A 23405-nucleotide genomic window follows, 5' to 3' on the forward strand; every position below is an offset into this window, starting at 1 on the left:
ATTACTTGTGAATTTCCTTAGCAGATACAGATTTTCAGAAGTGATAAAAATTCCACATTAACTGTAGAATACAAAATAGTCTGTTTATAAAAATCTAGAAAAAATAAATGGTGATTCCTTTCTCTGACAAGAGGAAAGGCCATGTAGTTATAAAAGAAGGGAGTTTTCTGCATCTAAACTTTAGTAATACTGTTCCAGGCTTCTCAAGACAATTTTCGTAAGACAACAACCAAATCACTGTAAAGTTTTAAATATATCTTCAAGGAGGCAGGTAGTATAGCTCTTGGATTGGAAAAGCATATTTTATTGTATCCCACAGAACCTCTCTGTTTTCATGTTCAGAGCAATTCTGTTGCTCATCATTAATCAGCGGGATAATGGAATAGAGATTGTAGTTGCCACTTTCATGGATGGGAACCAGCTAGGAAAGGTTGAGTAAAACTTTACGACTAACAGTGAATTTCCAAAAATGAAATTTCAAAGGTTTGCAAATGTGTTTGATGAACTACTGAGATACATTAATTTGTAATGGTGTTTTTGATATTAAAGGTAGCTGAAGACTGTACCACTGAAAAATGAACAGAACATCTAGTTCCATAGTTAAGCAATACATTTTGTGTTTGCTGTTTGGAAAAAAAGGAAAAAAAACCCCAACATTTGAAGTGTTCTATTTCAGTTTTCATTTTAAAAAAACAAACAAACAAAAAAGGATTCTTCCGCTGAACTGTGAATATCTGATTTGCCAGACTGAAGCTTTCAGGATGTGAAGTTATTTTGAAAGACAGTATCAGAATAAATAGATCAAAATTGAAAAGAAAGAAATTAAAAAATTGCTATTTCCAGTGCTTGGAAAATAAGAAATCAAGAGCATGAGTAGAAGATGGGGAATATCTGAACTGTATCCTTCAGCATGACAGTATGGTAGTGATAGGCAGTGACAGAATTGCTGTTTCACAAGAGAGATTAAAAATGTGATTATGAGAAAAGTCTGTGAGTTACATTTATATAAGGCAGAAGATGATCTTTGTTAGCTGAAGGTGGTGAGTCCTTGGGTGGAGTACCTCTAGAAGTACCTTCTTGTATTTCTTTCAGGAAAAAAAAAGGCAAGTAATTAGTGTAGGATAACTAGTGAACCTGTTTAGTGACATACAAGAAAAGAGAAGAGCAGGACTTCTCTGTTTTGGCATTGGCATGTAGTTAGAAAACCTCTAGCAACAGTGTGAAAGCCCACCCTCAGTAACAAGCAGTATGCATAGCCCAGGACTGTGTTGTAGTTGTAGTTCCAGCTACGTGGTAATACTGTTGGGCAAGTTACAGTTGCCTGCTAACTTGTGAAAGTGAGCTGGCATTTATTTGGTATCGTGAGTTTTTTGGAAGCAGTATTCATTCAAAAAAACCCCAAGGTTCACTTTTGTACTGTGATGACCTGCTGGTAGAAGTGATATCCATGTTTAATGACAAGCTGTTAAGAAAAGCAAATAGTTTAGCTGGAAGAAAATAAGATGCTGAAGTTGCCACAGTATAGCAGTTACAGTATATGATAGATGTATTAAGTGCATGGTTATGCTTTAGTATCTTGTTGCATGGATTGTAAGCTTGTTTCTGTTTTTCTGAGTTTGAACATTCCTGTGCATTCTCTGAGCTGTCTTGTATCTTCCTTGACTGGATGGGAAAAAATCCACTGGTTAAATAAAAACAAGTTCTTATTCTCAGCAGATTGCTTGCCTGTCCCTGTTTTGATGGCAAAACATGTATCTGCATTAGTTCTAGTTGATATGTATTTGAAGTTGCTTAAGTTCCTTTTTTATTAAATACTACCTTCCCAGGGGAACCTTAGGCAGAAAAGTCCATGGTCTTTAGCAAAGTTTCAGAAAAGACTGTAATACTACAATCTTTATTTCCTTATCCTATTGTTATAAGGTAACATTGTGAAAGGTTACACATTTAAACAGTGCAATTATGGATGCGTTGACGCTGCTACACACTAGCATTGTGTGCATTTCAACAATCATAAAATGAAGATTTAATTTTGTAAAACCTGTAGGAGAGGAAGAATGTTAGAGACAAACTGCAAAGAAAGTAGGGGTCAAATCAAGAAGCCCAAAGGACACAGCATAGATGGGTGGGCCATGATCTTGAAATCCTTTGTTCTTGAAATTATTGGGGGAATTTCTTTTTTAGTAGTTTTGTTTCCTTCAGGGGAATCAGTTTCACCCTGGGCCCTGTTTGGTAAATTGACTGATTAAATCTCAGCTTGTAGTCTCTGATCCTTGTCCGCCAAACTGAATTAATACAATCCTTTAGGAAGTAAAATAACCACTTAACTTGTAGACGAGTGTTGCTCTGCAGTTCTAAGATTTTCCCCAGTCTTCATCTGTTATATAAATAGTAGAAAAGGGCAGCGAAAGAACTAGAAATCTTACTAATAATACTTTAAGAGTAAATCCTTCACATTAAATTTTCATACTCACATGAACTGTTCTAAGCATCAGTGCTTGTTATTTGGAAAGATATTGAGGGTAACAAAGGATTTCAGGTTAAATAATTTGAAATAATTATTAATGATAAATAAGTTACTATAATAAGCTTCTTTGGAAATACTGTGTCTTGTATAATAAATTACAATGTCAGGGAGACAATTTACTGATTATAAATCATTAAGGTCTTTAGATCAGCTTACAATAAATTATATGCAATATTGTAATTCTGTTGAAAAGATTCTAATCATCTTAAAGGAATAAGACAATTTGAAAATAATATTTTGTTTGTGGAAACAATTAAGTTTTGATGAAAAAAAAATACTATGAAGAAGTAAAAGTAACAGCAAATATTCTAAATAGCCATAAATAAACTGATTAAAACAGTTGTTGAATCTTTAATCAAGTCAACTTTTGTGACAGAATTCATTTCTATAGTGTCCAAAATGTAGAAACAGAACAAAGAAGAGCTTGCAAGGTGTAAAGAACCTTTATCACATTAGTGGATAGTTAGTAGCAGTGTAGACTATGATCCTTTTGCAATGATGGGAACTGCATGGTCTCATAGCAAAGGGATTGCACACAGCTGGAGTGAATGCATATGTTTTTACCTTATCACAGATAATGCCTTTATGTTTCCCCCCAAGTTGATGAGAAAACATTTCATACTAGCATCAAGTACTCTAGCAACCAAGTTGCTTGAGGAGAGGCAGTCCAATTGATTGTTTCCAGTTTGTAGGAGTCAGTATTCTCTGTTAGAAAACTGAGTTTGATCTGTTTTATCTTGCATATAATTACTTTATGAAATGACTTGGCATTTGAACTTGAAATTTGCTCTGCCTTCAGAAAAACAGAATTTGAATAGTCAGCCCTTCCCAATATATTAGCATATTTTAAACAAATGTTGCATATAGGAAGAAATTATTTTCTCTGTGATCTGCCAAAGCATATGTATGCATTATTTTAATTGCTACCCTGCATATATTATTCAGTGTGCTCTGTCATCATATGTCATGATAGCTTGCTGATATTCATTGTTCAGTGTGAATTTGAAGACAGACATTTTGGTTGCAGAAGGTGTTTAAGTAAAAAATTCTTAAGGCTTTAAGTACAGACATCATATTGTTGAAAGCCAACTTAACATTTTTGTGTATGATTACACATGATCATTCTACATTTGTTACTATGGTTCATGGTAACGTTTTCCAGCCTCTGTGAGATCCAGCTAGCTGGGAAATTTACTGCCTCAGCCTGTAATATTTTATTCTAGAAAACTGGTAAATTATGTGTAATTTCCTTTAAGTTAGTAGAAGATAGAGGGTGGGGGAAAATCACTTTTAGCCAAAAGAGAAGAGAACATATTTATTGTCCTTTTGTCATAGCATCAATGGCAATTTTAATTTTGAAGTCTTGTCTCCCTATTGTAAAGAGAGAATGTGTCTTTAATAAGAAGGTAAGAGTAACAGTAAGGAGCAATCTTTGGAATACTTTCTTTGCATTTAAAAGAAACCTTTCATAAGGATTTTTTTGTAAACTGTTCCACAGATTTGTTTTGTAAGCAAGCTGAACATATCATGAAAAACGTTATCTGATCCATTTTTGCCTCATACATAACAATTATACCAAAAGACTGTTTTAATAGTGCTCAGGTAAAAAGTCAAGTGTTCAGAAGTTAGAAAATGTCTGAATTATATTGTTGCAGCCTCTGACAGCACCAACAAGGAGCCTGTGGCCCTGGGCTGGAAAATGTTGGGGGGGTGCAAAAGTATACTTTAGTAACCTTTTGGTCCAATTTTAAGTCCTTCAGCTGAAGTTAGGAAATGCTGGAGATCAGCAGCAAAGCTATTACAAGAATTCTTTTAGTATGGGCAGCCCAATATATTTTAACAACATTTATTCAATAGGTATGTCTAGCAACCTGAAAGTATACACATACATGCCATAATATCTGTCCAAAGTAGAAGCATCTGAAGGAAACCTACTTGCAGAAGGAAGCAGAGATTTTCTATCGAACACTGTTACGTTGCTGTCTTATCATGCTCCATTTAATTTTGCACAAATCAGTACTGCCACTTCACAGTTTTATTGTTAAACCAATGATATTTGGTGGAGGATCTTTGCCTGTTTTCTATTTTAGATTGTCAAAGTGGTGAAATTACATGGAAATACAAAACTACTTTCTTTAAAATGTCTTTCCAGTTTATATCACTTCAGGACACAGGAGTAATACCTTTAGGGGAGTTATAAAATGTAACTCAGTAATGTCTTAAATGTTCAAAACCCAGCAGTAAATAGAATGAATATTTCTGTTCTGTATAAAGCAGAATGTCATCAGCTTTAGGACTGCTTCTCCAGTTTAATTGTCATAAGATAAGGGATATTTATTTAGTCTTTTCTTTCTAAGGTATGAAGTCTGCCAAAATTACTATGCAATGACAGGGCTTTCAGCTGCATCTGACTTTCCTGTTTTTCATTGAAATGCTTTCTAGGTTCTTTCTGAATGCATCTACTTGTTTCTATGATACACTGTTACTAATAGCTTCTTATGATTTATATAGTAAGTTTAAAAAAAACAGAAAGAAAAATAATAAAAAAAGAGCCAGGATTATAATTACAGAATAACACTTATTTTTAATTTCTTCTAGATAAAGATCTTGACAAGCTTCTATCACTCTTGAAAAGTCCAGAGAAGCAAACTGGAGGGACAGAAATTTGTAGGCAAGAGTTCTGCAAAGTTATGAAAGCCAGACCAGATATCATCAGTGGAACGGGTGAGTAGGACGTACTGAGTTTGACAGAGCAAGCAAAACAGAAGGCCACTGGCAAGCAACTGTTCTTTAAAGTTTCATTGAGGATTACATTATCTATACAATTAGTCAATAATTTTGTGTTGAATATGAAAACTATTTCAATGGGATTTTCCTGAGAAAAAAAGATTTATGCCTGATGTCCTATTTTTCTCTCTTATGTCTGTCATCTCTCTGTGTTGGCTCTGAAATTTGATGCAGAAACAGGGCTCAAATATAAGTGTTTCAGTTCTCTAAAGGGTCCATTGTTGAGATGCTGAGAAAATGGAAAAGAGAGCCTGAGAGAAAACACATTTCCCAGAGATCAGTGAATGACTTTAAGATGGGTTGAGAAATTGTAGGGTTGAGAAATTGTATTAATGGCCAAATTCAGTAAAACTTTACAGAATTAAGCCATTCTAAACATCAAAGAACACACTCAAGATTTTTCTTCATCCTAGTGAAGAGCATGCTCATGCAGGAGCATTGCCAAAACAAAAGCAAGTGATCACCCATGTGACATAAATCATCAGAAATCAGATGTGGTAACTCACTTGTAATATATAAACTTATGTAGCAATAAAGAAGTTAGGTGTTTTCAGAAACTGTTGGCTTCCATTTCTGTAAGAATTCTGGTTATGGTCAGATGGTCAGTTGTAGTCTGACTTTTTGTTCACAGGTGCCAAAGGTTTCCCTTTAAATTCTTCAGGTAAGGAATAAACACAACTGGCAGTGAAGGCAGATGAACTATGGGATCAAAGTAACCCAGCATTTGTGGTTTACATGAGACCTGAATTCTATGATAAATTACATAGCAACACAAAAGTATAAAATGGTTTCAGAAGCCTTAATGGAGTCATTTATACAGGAACTAATTTAGTATTAAAATAGTTAATAAGAAATTTGACATTTGTATAACGTAGTTAAAGTCAGTAATTATTGAATGTTTCTAAATTCTGAGCTTTCTGTTCTTATTATTTTTTTGAAACAACCTTGAGTGTATAATCTTAGCTGATTGTAAATTAGTCAGAGCTTTCCCCTTCTGTTTGGAAGAACATGTGTGTAGACAGAATACATATATATTGGTATAGAGGGCATATATCCACTTATACACTATATTGTACATGTCCACAAATGCATATATTCAGGCAGCTTTGTGAAACAGGTAAACAGAGATTCATAACCATTCAGAAATAACTGAATGTATTTTATATGAGCTTCTGCCAGTATAAGAAAAATAAGTTGAAGAGTAGCCATTAAGAAAACCCTAGATTTTTCTAGCAAAATTGTGTGTTTACTTCTCTTGTATGACTGATCTAGTAGATCAGTGAAAGATTTTTTGATGTTATATGTTGTGAAGCACAAATAATTTAGTATTTTCTAGACTGATCTCTTCTTGGATTATATGAATTTTTCATTGAAAATTGTTAGTCTGTCTTCCTGCATCTAAAAGGAATTGTTTGTTGAAAAAACATACTTTTACAAAAAAACAGAACATACATTTAAAGTAGGTGGCTTCCAAAGAAAAAGTATTTCCTTTTGTGCTTTGTAGCTATCCTTACACAGTCTCAAAACACATTAGGGTTGTTTTCTGCAACTGTGGAGGTACCAGAAGCTATAATGAGGAATTAAAGAGAGTCATTAAGATTTGTTAACCCAAAGCAAAAAATTATGCTTGGTTCTGGATAACTGTTTCCAGCTGAGATGGAACTGGTAGTAAAAATCAGCAAGAAAGTGTCTGTGGAAATGTTAAGCCTCACAGGAACTTATGCAAGTGATTTCACAAACCATACAAAAAAGCAAATATGAAGATAGAAACAGAATATCATAATGAAATACCAAATAAATAAAATCATCCTGCAAAAGGATAGTAATATGATAAACTCAGTGTAAGTACTTGGTAATTTAAGGTGGATGCAAAGCTGTTCAAATGGTGCATATCTGCTTCAAGATATTTCAGAAGCAGCAAAATATCTGCTGTGTGGTTTGAGGCAACATCATGTTCACTGAAACTATTTTATGAGGGCCAGCTGTGCTGCTATGTATCTTTTGTAGCATGTGAAGCTCTCCCCGATTTTAGAGCACTAAGAAGCTTCCGTCCAGATTCCAAGAAATCAAAACTTTCTCTGTAGTTACCGATGGAGCAAACTCCAAGGATTAGAGAACAAAGATGCATACATACACTTCCTGTACTGTGCCCTTTGTAAGGGAGATTAACATTGACAGCAGTTGAACCAGAACAAAATCAGCAAAGATGAACTGGATCCAATGACTGTATAGTGTAGTGTGTATTGATTTTTAAAATATTTTGTGATTTAGTGTCAGGATTACCAGATGCTGAATCTGTAGAACCTGCTTGAACTCCATCAGAAAATCCTTGAGCAAACTGTATAGTATCAATATCTTGAATTCACTCCTCTGGTGTTGATTACCATGACATTGACTTGGTCAATGTTTTTGTGCTAAACGCTGTCGTATCACATTGCTTTTGAGAATGTCCATCTTCATCCCTAGATTGGCATTTTCTCTGCTAAAGCATGACCTCTGACTATAGTTTTTAAGTACTTTCTGTGGTCAAACATCAAGATCCAGTTTTAAATGCCTTTATTGAACTGCTAACAGAAGATGCAAAACTTCTCAGGATTGTATGTCTTTTAGTGTGGTAGGACTGGCCATCTGAAAGGAGAACATCCTGTAGACAGCCACCTTCTAAATTCTGTTGTTCTAAGTGCAATAAGCTAAGACAAAGGGGTTCTTTGTCGATGCTAGAGTTACAGCTACTTGTTGTTGAGTGGCTTTGCATATATCTTTGGGTCACTTAGGTCAGCTAGAGAACTATGGATAAAGCCCTTGGTCAGGTTAAGTCTTGGCCCCTTTCGAACTACTCTTTGCAATACTTGTGTCCTCCCTGAAGCATCTTCAGTACATCTAGGTAGGAGCTTTCTGTGTATTGGCATCTGAGCTTTGGCAGGAAGAGAAAGAGACAAATCAACTCCTGTGAGAAATAGCTTGGATTTGACTAGAAAATTAGTCCGTGTGAATCTAGGCTTAGTATATTGCATGTTCAAATTGTTCATGTGATTGGGAGGTGGTTTTTGGTTTTTTTGAACCATGTCTCTACTTGACTATTTTATCCATGCCTTTTTCAGTTGTCTCACTCTTCCTGTCCTTCAGGTATGGCAGAAGGCATTTCTGTTGTTTTCAACCTCAGCAACTTCTTTTTTATGTGTTCCCAGTTAATGTTGTATCAGCAGCTGACTTCAATGTTATATCAGCAGCTGACCTCTTTCCTGTCTGGGCAGATTCAACATCCTTAATCTTCCCTCTTAGGAGACTTTAAACCCTAAGTAAGAGAAATTAAGGGTGTTGCAGAGATCATATAATTATATGCTAACATTCTTCCCTTCATAATGACAGATACTCAGTCCTCAAATTCTAATCATTCTCCTTGAGCTTTATATCCATATGTGGATATGGATAGGGGTAGTAAACTCAGCTAAAATTACTTGCTACCTGGAGTTATCCCGTTTCCATGGCACATCTCCATCAGAAATCTGGACTTAGATCACCAGTATTCTTTAGGGCCTATTAATTTACCTCCAAATGGTTCTCGCTTAAAAAACAAACACAAAAAATACATGTGGGAGGCATATAGATAATTCTAATCTTTAGGCCGTTATTCTTTTAGTGTCAGCAGCTATTGATGACTTCAAAGATATGAAAAGCATAGCAGCTCTTGAAATTGCATATGAGAACTTACTGGCAAACACAGGATTTTTCTTCAGTTTTTACAAGTGAAATGGTTGATGAAAGCAGAGTCGTTATGATCAACATAGTGTTCTGGAATCCATTAATTCTTTGTGAGCTCTGCATCGTCTGAGGTAGCTCTGTCCAAACCTGCTGACAATGAATACTCAAGAGGCAGTGTCTTGTTTCTGGTGTTTTTGTGCTGCATACTTTAGCAATTGCTGCAAAATGTTGAAAGTAACTGCAGAACTTGCCCCATGCAATGAAGAACCAAAAAGAGGAGTATTTTCAGTAGGTATGACTGTTGTGTGTGGTTGTGGTTTTTTTTATTCGGGATAACAAAATGCTAAACTTTGGCAGTTTATCAGAATAGCCTAATCAGGCATTGTAAATGTAGCTTATATCAAGATATACAGCTTGTGACAGAGGATTATCTAGGCTGTAGTTTCAAAAAGACAGATGGGGTAACTGCATTAGATCGCCATTCTGACTTGACTCTCAGAGGCGCCTATTCTTCTCTTTAAGAAGAATATAGATTCTCTAAGCTCCATTTACTCTTCTAAAATATGGACTAAATTTTCTACCTCAAAGATCACTCAGATCTTTGTCTGTGGTCTGTGGTCTGCTCTCATTCTTTAGTATGACCAATGTAAAAATACTGCGTTCACAGAAGAGGTTTTTAGAATAATACAAAAAAAGATGTTTACCTTTTTATGTCCTTGATTTTTCCAGGAAGCTTGTTTCAGAATTAGGGTGGAACAGTGGGTTTTTACACGTTACGCAGGAAGAACAATTGCAGATCAAAACTTCTTTCTTCTGTCCCCAGACCAGTTTGGAGCAACTTCGTAGGAATATCCTGTAAGCAGTGTAAATGCACGTGAACGTGCATGCGTGTGTGTGATGATTATAACATTTGATTAGGATTTGAAAGGCTGTTTTTTCCATTAGTAAAGAAGATACAAGTATCTTGTTGTAAGATATGCAACCTTCATCTCTAATGGAAGCACTGTTAGAATCTTTATTTTCTTGTTTTCTTCTTTTCAAAGAAAACACAGGTTGTTCCTTTGCCATTACAATATGCAGTAATTGAAAGTCTCTCCTATTATCTTAGGAATTCAAAAATTTCCTCCTTATTGTTGCCATTAAGAATGGAATTGCCAGCTATGTTTTTCATAGATTTATTGAACTGAAGTATGGTCAATGGAGTTGAAAATTTCTGACAGTACTCTTACAAATAAGTCAGCTGTCCAAGGTTTTCACTCTTGAATTTTTAACCATTAACACAAGTCAAGCAGGACTACTTTTAACTCTTAAGAAAGTGTTTTTTTCTTTTAAACTCCTCTGAAGCATCTGTGAGTTGGTGTAGAATATGATCCAATAATACTGACATTAGAGGACCTAGAAAAATCTGATGGTTTTCACAGTTTTTGACCTTTCTGGCTTAAACCTTTCAGAGTAGAAATTAGATAACCTCTCATGGTGGTTACCTATTCAAACAGTTTTAATCACATGAATTTTTTTAATTAGTGTTCTTATGCAGTTCAGAAGCCATTTTCAATACCTTCCTTTTGTACATTAGTTCTTCAAGGGGAAAAAAATAATCCTGCAGGAATTCAGCTGTTTTATGAGCATACTGCAATCATTTAGGGAATTTTAAAGCCCTTTCATTTATTTTGTATATGATTACACACTCCTACATTAAAATTCCCTTTATTTTGGATGTGTGGATTAAATTTGCATGAGGTAATTGCCAGTCTCTTAAAAACTTCAATGTTAATACAGCCAAGCTACCATAATTTAAGAAAATCAACATTTTCACTGAGTTGGTCTACCTCTGAACATAACCTCTGCAGGAGAATGTGGGCTTTTACAACAATACTGACTATACTATACAATGAACTTTCCTAAATTGCTTTTGTCTACTTTTCCAGTTAAAGGAAAAATCACTGAGCCAGTTCCCACCCTTATAAAGATTTTCAGGGAGTGTCCAAAGGCAGCTAAATGATTTAGTATTGAAAGACAAAAATGAAAGTAACTACTTGTCATTTCACCTGGACATTCTTTTGAAAGGGATAGCATGCTGTGAAAACCCTCTATTTATGTATTAACCACATTTTTTTTGATAAATTCTTACGCATGTTTCTTCCTCTCTTAAGACTTGATTAAAAGCTTTTCAAAGATCAAAGGCACTTAGATGAATACTTTCAAATGGTGGAAGTAAAGTTAATGCTTTGGTTTCAAAAAACTGCTTAGCACTTGAGCTGTCACTTCTGTTAACTCAAGCACTGAACTGTAATATTTGACTGCTAAGTCAAGCATGTGGATGCCTTCCAACAAAAAGGGAAGAGGTGTACAATGTTCTGATTTGGTTTTAAATTTTCTGAATTATGTGCTATTTTAGTCTTTTTAGTTGCTGTTTCTTATTATAGTATGGCATACGGGGCCAGTTCTTTTTAATGTCTTTATCAGTGATCTGGACAAGGGGATTGAGTGCACCCTCAGTAAGCTTGCACTTGCTCAAGCTGGGGGGAAGTGTTGATCTGCTTCATGGCAGGAAGGCTCTGCGGGGGGATCTGGGCAGGCTGGACTGATGGGCTGAGGCCAATTTTATGAGGTTCAACATGGAGAAGTGCTGGGCCCTGCACCTGGGTCACAACAACCCCATGTAACACTACAGGCCTGGGGCAGAGTGGCTGGAAAGCTGCCCAGAAGAAAAGGACCTGGGGGTGTTGGTCGACTGACTGAGTATGAGCCAGCAGTGTGCCCAGGTGGCCAAGAAGGCCAACAGCATCCTGGCTTGTATGAGAAAGAGTGTGTCCAGCAGGAGTAGAGCAGTGATCGTCCCGCTGTACTTGGCACCGGTGAGGCTGCTCCTCGGATACTGTGTTCAGTTTCGGGCCCCTCACTGCAAGATGGATGCAGAGGTGCTGGAGCTTTTCCAGAGAAGGGCAATGAAGCTGGTGAGGGGTCTGGAGCACAAGTGTTATGAGGAGTGGCTGAGGGAGCTGGGGTTGTTTAGCCTGGAGGAGATTCAAGGAGACCTTATAACTCTCTACAACTATCTGGAAGGAGGTGGTAGGCAGGTGGGGGTAGGTCTTCTCTCAGATAACAAGTGACAGGACAAGAAGAAATGGACTTAGTTTATGCTAGGGGAGGTTTAGACTAGATATCAGGAAAAATATTTTTAACTGGAAGTGTGGTGAAGCATTGGAACAGGCTACCCAGGGAAGTGGTGGAATCACTGTCTGTGGAGGTGTTTAAAAAATGCATAGATGTGGTGCTTAGTGGCATGGTGTAGTGATGGTCTTGGGTTAGTTAGATGTTAGATGGACTTGTAGTGGTGGCAGTCCTGGGTTAATGGTTGGGCTTGATGATCTCAAAGGTCTTTTCCAACCTAAATGATTCTACGATTCTACAATGGAGTGACAGTACTAATAGTCATACAGTAAACATCTAGCTAGTTACAAATTTTAATTTCTTGGTTTTGCTATCTACTGATCCAGGTATAGACATATTTGCTCATTTTACACAAATAGTTGCGATATTGTTTGTTGACCAAATTCCACTAAGCATATTAGTGAAGATTAGTGAGATTATTTATTTTCTTTATTCTCACAAAATGAATAAACTGTTACTCTTCTATGAAACTGCCTTTTGCTAGTCCCATGTGGTTTATTAACTAGGTTTAAAAATAGCTATATTATGTTTAATTAGCCGTTTCTTCTCTCCATAAAAATTCATAAGAATATAAATTACACATGTAATGTTTTCTTTGATTTAGTAGTCCTTTGCAATGCAAAATTAATTTTGTGATTGCTGAAGTTGGCTACTCTAACTATAAATCCGAGTTTAGCTGTTGTAGTGAAACTTTTTTCCCCTTTGCCTCACCCATCAACACAGTATCATGGTTTAACCCTGGCTGCACCACGCAGCTGCTCGCTCAATGCCACTTGCCCAGAGGGGTTGGGAGGAGAATCGGAAAGGAATGTAAAACTTGAAGATTGAGATAAGAACAATTTAATAGGTAAAGCAAAAGCCATGCACAAAGCAAAGCAAACCAAGGAATTCATTCAGCACTTCCCATGGTCAGGCAGGTGTTCAGCCATCCCCAGGAGAGCAGGGCTCCACTGTGTGTAATGGTTACTCGGGAAGACAAATGCCATAATACCAGATATCCCCCCCTTACTTGTTCTTCCCCCAGCTTATATACTCAGCACGACATCCCGTGGTATGGAATACCTCCTTAGGTGGTTCAGGTCAGCTGTCCTGGCTGTGTCCCCTCCCAGTTTCCCGTCCCCCTCCAGCCCTCTTGCTGGCAGGGCCTGAGAAACTGAAAAGTCCTTGACTCAGTATAAACATCACCCAGCACCAACCAAAGCCATCAGTGCTGGCAGCATTGTTCTTACCGCAAATCCAACTCACAGCACTGCACCAGCTACTGAGAAGAAAATTAACTCCATCCCAGCTGAAACCTGAACACATAGTAATACCAAAACTCAAACTTTTGAAAACTTTTCCTAGACGCATTCAATATAAATAAATTTCTGTAAATATTTTAGACAACTAATAAGAAAAAAATAATCATGATTTAATGTCAGTATTAACTTAATAAATATTAACTTAACGGTTGGAAGGAGTTAATTGTCTTTATGATATCTTTTTCTTTATTATTTTTCTGACTAACAAGCATCGGACTGTGGGTGGAGGTTCTGTCTTCCTCCTCACGCATGAAGAGCTTGCACTGCAGTGTGCTGTGTTAGTTTTCCTGTCAGCGAGGCTAGTTTAAGAGTTTTCTCCACGAAAGTTCAAACCAGTTCAAAGGTTCCTCCATTGCCATCTCCACCACAGATTGTTATGCCTTACTTGTTTGTGCAGCTAGCCATGAAAATGGTTAGAGGAATCATTCAGTCTAAAACCAGCAAACCTACCTGTGGGTGCATGGAATCATGTGCAGGAATGGAGGACCAGGGCTAAAGCTTCAGTGCTATTAAACTGTGGTGCTACCAAGGAAATGGTAACATGCAGTCTTAAAACAAGAAATCTCATGGGTAACAGCAGTCATTACTCTAAATACAGTTCCTTACTTTGCATTATTGTGAAAAAGTTATACTACAATTCTTTAAATCCTGTTTATCATGACAACAGCAGCTGTTTTGGGATAGCAGCATTGCTTCTTAAAAATGTTAATTGTTCCTACTGTGAATTCTTAATATGGCTTATCTCAATATAGGCTTCCTCTATGCAGTATATGTAACAGCTTCCTTGCATCCTTTCTTTAAACCTCTAAGGTGGGATCTGCTCAGTTGCAGTATCCTGAAATCTGCAGAATTTAGGAATCAGGAATGGGTTTTGCTAATGATTTGTCATGGAGATTTCTCACTGACTTCCTGACTAACATCCTGATAAGCTGAGAGATATGATTACCTGCACAGTGACCAGATGTCAGCATCTGACTTACCTATGCAGTGTCTGCACACTCAAAGTTCCATGTCAAGAATTGAGTAAGAACATTATAGTCATTGTAAAATACAGAATTTCCCAAAGTACCTGTTCCTGTTGCTTAATTCCAAGTGAATAATTTCTATCTTGTGATGGCATACATGGTGGTACATAATTTTTATTTGTAACCACCCTTCATTTACTTTTGTTAGCATCATTTTGGGCTGGCATGTGTTTCTTGTTGTATATAGGTTGCTGCATTTTTGTTTGTTTGTTTTTACATTCTTTCCTGTTTACATACACAGACAAACGTGCTAAGATACTGTAGTTTAATTGTAGTTGATTTTCATTTCATGTTGAAACCATGTAACAAATTCTGCAGTAATCTTTGGAGAACATTAAGACAATATGTGATTCTCTTTCCGTTTACACTGAATATGTTTTCAGTAAAACTATTAAAAATTAATTTAAGGTAGGAATGGTGTTAGGAATGCAGAAGCACAATGCATGCTTTGAATTGTTCCCCCAGAAAATCATAAATAAACATGCAGGTATTCAAATACCTTTACTTTCTCACATATTGTCATTTTGTTAGGTAATGTAGTTCCACGTTTTGTTTGTTGCCTCTAATGTTTTAATGGGCTTTTACTTTTTGCAGTTTTGGCTGAATTAATTGAAAAGTTCGTGTCACATCTTTCTGAAAGCCAATTGGATTGTTATTTCAGCACAGGCAACCATGAAGGTCAGTTTCCTAATCATTTATTGCCATGCAGCTCTTCATATTTAAATTATTTTCCTTCTAAATGTATCTATAGCATTTTGAGAGTTGTTTAAAATGTTCTTTAACAGCTCAGGAAGTCATCACTTAACTGGTGGGATATTTCCTCACTTTGGAAGCAAAAGATGATGTGCTTAAGTAAACAGTACAGATGATAATTTGCAATGGGCTTTCACATTTCTGTATGTGTAATGGAAAGATGGAGATGCAGGACAGGTGAGGGAATGATTCAAAGTATTTGTTGACATTATTATAGCATCATTTGCAAAGCTGGTGGCATAAATGTTTAAGATGGTATAAGCAATCTGGCTTACCTTTCGAAAGCCCCATAATATATAATTACTCAAAGGTATATGCAATTTATTAAAGAACTGCTATTGTTGGCAGAGTAATCTTGAGTATTAGTTTTTTGCAGGTGTTATCTTTACAGCCAAAAATAAAGGATGAACGATAAAGTTAATTTATTCTGAGTATAAAGCAATACATTTTAATGTTTTGAAGGACTAGCAAAATTAGAAGATTTAGAAGCGTTGTTAATACCTGCTGGAAAATGCACTTTCATTCTTTTCTATCTGTCCAGGACATTTCTCTTAGGTTGTAGTTCAGTCATTTTGAGTACTTACTCTGCCACTGACTCTGGAGAACCAAGTCTGCTTTGGGGAGAGCCTGTTATTTATACTGATATTTTATCCTCACATACATAGGATGCAAATATAGTGTCCTTGGAGACTTCAGATTCGACTTTGAAGTTTCAAAATAAAACCCCTTTAGTAATTTAGAAGATCTTATTCTTTTATGTAGTGGCCTTTACCTTCTGAGAGCTTGCTAATGAAATACTTTTAATTTTATTTGAGAATGTCTGTCTTTGCTTAATGAAGAGAGTTGCTGAAGTGACAGTTCTTCTTGTCACTATTTTATTTTTCCTTGAAAGATCCATAAAGGATTTTTTGTTGTCCTGCATTAGTTTGTCATTTACTTTTCAACTTCTCAGGAGGCATAATAAGCAATAAAAATCTTTTCATGGAGTCATAAGACTTGCTATATACATATTTCTGACACTTACCAGTTCAAGTTATGATTTTGATTGTTACTTTAAAAGTCCACATAATGTGTTCATGAGGTAAATGATTTATTTGATACCTAGACTGCCCCTCTTGCTCCTTTCTGCACATCTGTTTTTAGGTTGCAGTTCAAAGTATCACACAATCTCCAACGATATGGAAGGCCCAGGTGTAGTTTTCTGTCTTGGGGAATGCCTATCTCACATTTCTTTGGACAACAGTATAGCCCAGAGACCTAACTTTTGAAGGTTATCTTAGCGTTCCCTGTTCGAAAAACAGGAAGATGCACATCGTTTGAATAAGGCAAAAGCTAACTAGAGAAGGAGCAGACATCTAACTGTGCAACCTCCAAGTGGATGCCTTGCCCAGCGAAGACAGCATCCTGCTGTTTCTTACTCATACAGCTAAGTACTTCCATCTGTTGTGGAAGAACTCTAATGAAGGGAAGCAGTAGTCCATACTCTGTTCACTTAGATGTTGAGTACCTTAGTTTCAATCCACTCTTTTCAACTTCTTGTTCAAAGCTAGGATTTAAAACACATGCAGGGAGGTTTATCCTGGATCTTCTACTTCATTGATTTCACCATGAACCATTGATTAGGTGCCAGTGGCAACGAGACTACATTATTTATCTAAAATTAAACTTTCTAGAAACACCAGGTTTGAAAATCCTGTGCAATTGCACTCTTTAAATTAGTTATTTTTAGAACAGGAAGTCCCAAAGAATAGGCACAGAAACAAAACAAAGATAACATAGTAAAAGCCTCAAGTCTTGATTTTCTTGAGCCTGACAGATTTTCTATCCATTTTTATCTTCTGAATATTTTTTTTCATTTAGTCTTATACAGACACTATTGAACATTAATTCTGGATAAGTTTGCCCGTTCAGTTCTCAAATAAAAGCTCCAAAATGTAAAGGGTTGTCTGATGGCGTTCCATGTGCTTTAATGAAGAGGAGCTTAGAAATGGGAGAATGAGAAGCCTTCTCAAGGACAGTCAGTGGTCTGGTGGTAAGAAACTGATGTAAAATGTAGACAAAGGGCTGTTGTTGCCTTAATGGTTTCTTTCCATATCAGCAACACCATTATCACAGACTTTTTTTGTGCTGAGTTCTCCAGTTCAGGAAGGAGTGTTGCTCAGGCAAACAGTGTATGTTTCATCAAGGATTTCTTCTAAGTTTTTCAGGAAGATAGCTACTAAAATGTCGGTACATTTTTCAGACAAGTGTAGCAGTGAGTGTTGTCCAGGGAAACTAGTTTAGACCAATAAATTCATACTGATTAACATGAAAGTGAAAGAAAAATCTGGCTCTAAAATTGAATATATGATCATACTCCACTCTGGAATAGTAAAAGGGTTTGGTTGTAAGAATTAGGTGTGTGATGTGGCTAAACTTACACTCACTTCATGTTCTTTTATGCATAATAAAACGTACAGTGTGGTCTTCCTGTGGAGACAGGGAAGGTACTTTGAGAACCCAAGTCAGTATTATGCTTCCTGTGTTTGTTACAGAAGGGACAAACACAACATGGTTGAATCTTTATCAAACCTTATTTACTTAAATTTAGGTTTCTCACTGGCTGAATAATGATTGATCAGATTTGTGTACATTTACCAGGGTTTTATGCTAATGCGTATGAAGGGTTGGAATTTCTCCAAGGAGAACAATTAATTATTGAATGCCATGTTATTTCACGGTGTCTTTTCCATGTATGTATGTGTAAACACTATTTAAGCTAAATCCTAAAACTGCTCTAACAGTAGAGACATTTTTCTGAATTAGGTAAAGCTAATGACTTGTTACAAGGTAAACTATATTCCAGATGCATCTTTCTAGCTGCACATCTAAGCAAGCCAAATGTGCACTTGGCATTTGTGTGTGTCCACCATTCTGTTGAATAAATTTGGGTCTGAGAAACTGAAAAACAATTTCTAATAGTTGTTTAATTTTAATGAAGGGAAGCCACAATTTTCATGAAAGTGGATTCAGTACAGTGCATAGATATTCAATGTTTATCATGTTTCTTGAAATGAGAAATCGATTATCTTAAAAAATGACAGCTTTCTAAACCTGTAGGTGGTTGTAATTAGAATAACACTGTCATCCATCTGCTGTGGAATCCCTCAGGATTTCAGTCCATTATAAAATTTGCAAATATGGAAAAATCAAATTAGTTTGAGTTTTTATCATTTTCAAGATAAGAGAGAAGGAAAATATCTGATAAACCACTATGCAGTTACAGTGTTTAATTATAAACAGTGACACAAATTTTACTTGAAGTTTACTTTCTGCTGGCAGCAATGATACAGCTGTGATTTGGATTCAGATGAGTAAAATAATGTACAATGTGTACATTAAATGTTAATGAACTCTATCCTCTTTCCTGGAATTAATACTTTCTAGTTTGCTTTTATTTTTCTTTCTTCTTAAAAAAACCCCAAAACATTGAAAACCAAATCATTGATGTCTAGCTGTAACATCAACAGCATGGCAAGAAACTGAAATTTGGTATGGTAGTAAAATAGGCATTATGCATTAGGGTTATGGAGTTTCTAGAATAGTCGCTTGCTCTTCCTGTTAGCGAATTCCAGTTAATTGCAACATAAATGCTTTGTAGAAATGTATTAATTTTCTCAAGATTCCAACAAACCCATTTCTCAAAGAATTCCACTTGCAGAGTCATCTAATAGGTTGGTGTCTAAACTTCTTAACTAATCTCTGCAATGTGCTGCAGACTACCCAAACTTGGGAATGCTACGACCTTTCAGGATCAACTGTTTTTTTCTGGTAGCTCTGGTTGTGCAGATGACCTTGCAGTTCAGTTCTCTATTTCCACTAGACTCTGTCTCTGAAACAGCTCTGCCATGTGCTGCCAAATGGATAGATCTGCAGGGATCTCAGGTTTTGGCCATAAAACTCAAATGTCGTGGTGTGTTCTTTCTCTGGATGAGGCTTAGTTCTCCAGCTGAACAAAATCTCATAGGAACTTTCTACCATTTAATGAGTTCTTAATCTTCTAAGGGTCAGGTGGATTGGGTAATGAACTGAGAAATTTTAAAAACACCAATGGGAAGCTATCAGTGTAGAGCTGATCAGAAGGAGTAGCAAAGGGGAAATACAGGACTATAACCGCAAACTGGACTGAAAGGGAAGGAGAAGGAAGGGCAGTCTTCTCTTCTTTCTGCATCATTTGATGAATGGACTTCTTGAAATACGGGTGCCCACTTTAAAGATGCTGTTAGCAAAAAGCTTTTTGCCTTTTGCCAATTTGCATGTAATTGGACTGCAAATGTTGTTCATTCTTAATAATGTTGCTGCCAAAAATAGCTTGAGTATTTGTGATGTCCAATGCATGAAGTTCCACAATTTCAGTTTGTATGGGGAAAGCCAAAGACTAGAGATCTGATAGCGAACATAATTACATGCTTCATTTCAAAACGTCTGCAGAAATTATGCAGACGGCTCTGGCCATTATGGAATTTTCAACTGTTTACAGTGTTACTTATGTGGTTACTTTGAATCAAAAGTATTTTCAATCCATACAAGTAAACCTAGTCTTTCTTACTATCACCAGAGTTAAAATTTAACATTCATTAACATTTTGTAGAGGTTATATAGCTAAAAAAAGTTTTGCCTGGGCAGCAGGAAGTGAAAAAGCTAAATTAATAATGTGAGGGACAGCTTTAGTAATTTTCTTCACTTAACACAAAAGGGAAGCCAGTAGTTTCTTTGGGGTAATGGTAGTTAAACAGGGAAATAAAATTATTACCTAAAGACCATTTAAGTTGTATGAAATACACTGTAAAGCTGTTTCAGCTTGGCAGCATGTCATTTCAGTATGAATACAATGTAGCCCATTTTCTGACTTAAACACATAAAAGTTTCTTCATGGTAAGAGGGAAAATTAATAAAAAAGTCATCTTTTATGTGAGTTGTAAAGTTGATTGAAGTCTGTGTGTGCCAGTTAACTTACTCTGAAGTGTTTGTAGCTATAGATTGAGTTTAATAATAATATGTAAATGTCTGCAAAACATGCCTTATGGGTTATTCGTTTTTGTGAATGCTACAAAACATTTGGAGACGTACTGCCTACTAAGTGCTTGAAATGGGCATGATCAGAGTTAGTACAAATGATCAGTCATGACCTCTAAGCAAGGAGACACTGAGATTGATTGAAGAATTCTCCCCATCTTCCCTTCACGCTGTTCTTCCCATTCTCCCTAATCCCTTTTGACATTTACCCTTTGCTCAGAGTTTTGCAGGAAGACTTGAAAGATAAAACCATAGAAGACAATCAGCCCATTTGTTCCTGTTGACACAAGATGAAAACCTTCACATTCCTTTCCATCACTAGGTTTTGTTCTGCAATAAATAAATAAATAAATAAATAAGGTCCCTGCCTGTCCTCAGGATCCACCTGATTTGCATCTGGAACTATGCAGGATGCACAGGATCTCTTCTCTTTAAAGATGAGGACTAGATAGGCAAGGGCAGTGAAGCATGCCTTAGCTAGGAGTCCCAGATGTAGGCTGACTGAACCAGGTGGGACAAGTTGCTCACTGAGCCCCCTCCACCTTTTTTTGCCTTGCCCCCTACCCTCACTGCTCCCCCCACTCAAGCAGCAGAGGTCCTAATTCTCTTGGTTTGGTTCTCTGTGGAACACTGGAATTGATGTAGAGGTAGAAAGGTTGGAAACAAAAGGAAGATAGCCAAGTCATAAAACAAAACATTTCTTTGTTATAGAAAAAGATAATGCTCTACAATTTTTCACATGTAATGTTCTGTTCTTTGTTTAAAGTTATCACTGACAATTAATAGTTTGCGGTCTTTGGTGTTTCAAAGGAAGCAGTTTCTCTTTTGAATGAACAAGAATATGTTAGATAGTAGATTTAAAAGCAGACTTTAGAGCAGGGATACCAATATTTCTTATGATTAGCATATCTGAAGTGTGTGCAGTAGGTTGCTAATATAAAGACCAGTTGCATGACTAAAAATGGCAAAAAAAAAAAATCATTTACACTTAAAAATGGTCCATAGTTACTGCTGTGGCATTTTAAATGCATTTTGGAATGAGAGATAAACTCAACTTTCTATTAGAATATTTTTTTCTTTTAAATTGTAAATCAACTCCTGGAGAATTCTAATATCCTTCAAGTGACTTAATTTCTATTTTACAATGGTTTACATTTTTAAAGAAAGGCATGTAAAATGCCTGTTCAACACTGTATTTTTTTTAAATTAGATAAATAAAAAGGAAGCTGCCAAAGCCTGTTGTTCATTCCATTAGCCACAGTGCTGTACCATGTGTTATGTAATTCACAATTCACAATTCAGAGAGGTGTTCTGTCCTTTGTTTCATTCTTTAGAGAATTGGTCTGTCAATGCCTTTGTTATGAAACCCATTGTATTTCAAGGCGGTTATATCAGGTGTATTGATAAGTATCTGTCAAATGAGTTCTACAGAAAATTACATTCAGTGTATTAAATCAGGGGTATGAGTATCATTACAACAGTGCAGCCACAACATAATCCTGTAATCTTACTAGTCAAATTTTTATCCATGGATTGCAATATGCAGTGTTTCAATATTCCCCTTATTGTTAATAACAATTTTCTAAGCTTAATGAACCATTTAAAGTTTCCAGGTCCAGTTTTTAATCAGTGGGAAGTGGTCCTTTGTGTATTCTAAATGACTTTATAGTTTTCTAAAGCATAGTCTTCCCAGTCTCCTAATTGCTAAATGAAATGGAAAATCAAAACTTTTGACCCAGGAAAAAAGAGTGACAGTTTTCATGTTCCCATTGTGACTTGTGGATTGACAGCAACTTGACTGCCTAGTGTATGGAGCTATGATTATATCAAACACAGTGGTGTACAAAAGCAAGAATTTTTGCCTTGATGAGGTGCTATGTAATATATAATTATTTTTAGTTCCAAACTCTATGTTAATTTTATCTTTGTTCACAATGCTGGGCAATATATCAAAAGGAAAGCTGATAGGGAGAAAACTCTTTTCAGTGACTAAGAAATCACTACAACAGAGAAGAAAAGGCAATGAAAATCAATGCAATTGCATTCTTGTAACATTAATGGGAAATAGGCATACAGTACTTGCTGTGAACAGTTACAGAATGGAAACTGGGCTCAGATTGTGGGTTGTGATACAGCTGTTCCTCATTATACCCTTGCTGGACTGGGATACCAGCTCCTGCGTTGCTGCCCGCAGGAGAATCCACCTCAAAACGGAGACAGGGCTTCTTTCTGGCTTAGAGGGTGTTATACTGCTTGCCTCTCTCCTGCCATTGAATACGGTCATGTTCGGACTGAATTAGCCTTTAGTCATAACCAACACATTCCAGTTCCCCGTGGTTTCTAGGACATACATACGCCTCTTGCCTTCACAGTTGCACACAGGAACCTGAAAAGTAGTTGGCTCTAGTGTGGTAATTGCAGCCTGAGTAAACAGGTAACTTGGAACAGGAGCCGTAAAAATATATGAACTGTTTCGTTCATCTCCATGGTTGGTTCATCTCAAATGCCCTGTGATTTTATATGTATTCTTCCAAATACTGTGTTGCGGCTGTGCTATGCAAAAGATATTTGAACTTCTGTTTTTTGGGTAAGAAAAACCTCTCTGATGTGGGTTTGCTACTTGAGTCTCATCAGATTATTGAATAAATTCATTTTGCTGAAAGACCAGTTGATTTTTCTTACGTATAAATGTATTTGTCAAAAGTACAGAGTTAATTTCTCAGGACACTACACTTAGATCATTGTCCTCTATTAAAGTTATAATACAGTGTGGGTTTTGTCTTACCGTATTTCCTCTGCTGAATTGTATTGCTTCATTGTCAAGTGTAATTTCACTGTATTGTTTTCTTCTTGAAAATTTCAGCCAACCTCATGTCAACCTGAGCAGATTGCTGCTTTTTTTTTTTTTTTTTTTTTTAACTTTAACAGCCTAGTTTGTTTACCAGGAATGTAGAGGGTTTACTTGAATTGGTAGCCAGGGAATCTTTCAGTTTGATTTCTCTGTCTGAGGTGGATATAGAAAAAATGCATAGCAAGTTGCTGTGTGATCTGCTTAGATTTCTGCATTTATCACATTAATGTATT

The 23405-nt window shown here is 36.3% G+C and overlaps 1 protein-coding gene across 2 annotated transcripts in view; it reads left to right on the forward strand.

The window, feature by feature from the left end:
- The window catches only part of TBC1D32 (TBC1 domain family member 32), an 84271-nt gene that overhangs the window by 49526 nt on the left and 11340 nt on the right, over positions 1-23405 (forward strand). For both annotated transcript variants that reach the window (XM_056344175.1, XM_056344174.1), the window contains exons 27-28: positions 5123-5248; positions 15108-15191. In XM_056344175.1, coding sequence (XP_056200150.1) covers positions 5123-5248; positions 15108-15191 — 210 coding nt within the window. The remainder of the gene's footprint in view (positions 1-5122; positions 5249-15107; positions 15192-23405) is intronic.

The sequence above is a fragment of the Falco biarmicus genome, chromosome 6 (genome assembly GCF_023638135.1).
Source record: "Falco biarmicus isolate bFalBia1 chromosome 6, bFalBia1.pri, whole genome shotgun sequence".
NCBI lineage: Eukaryota > Metazoa > Chordata > Aves > Falconiformes > Falconidae > Falco > Falco biarmicus.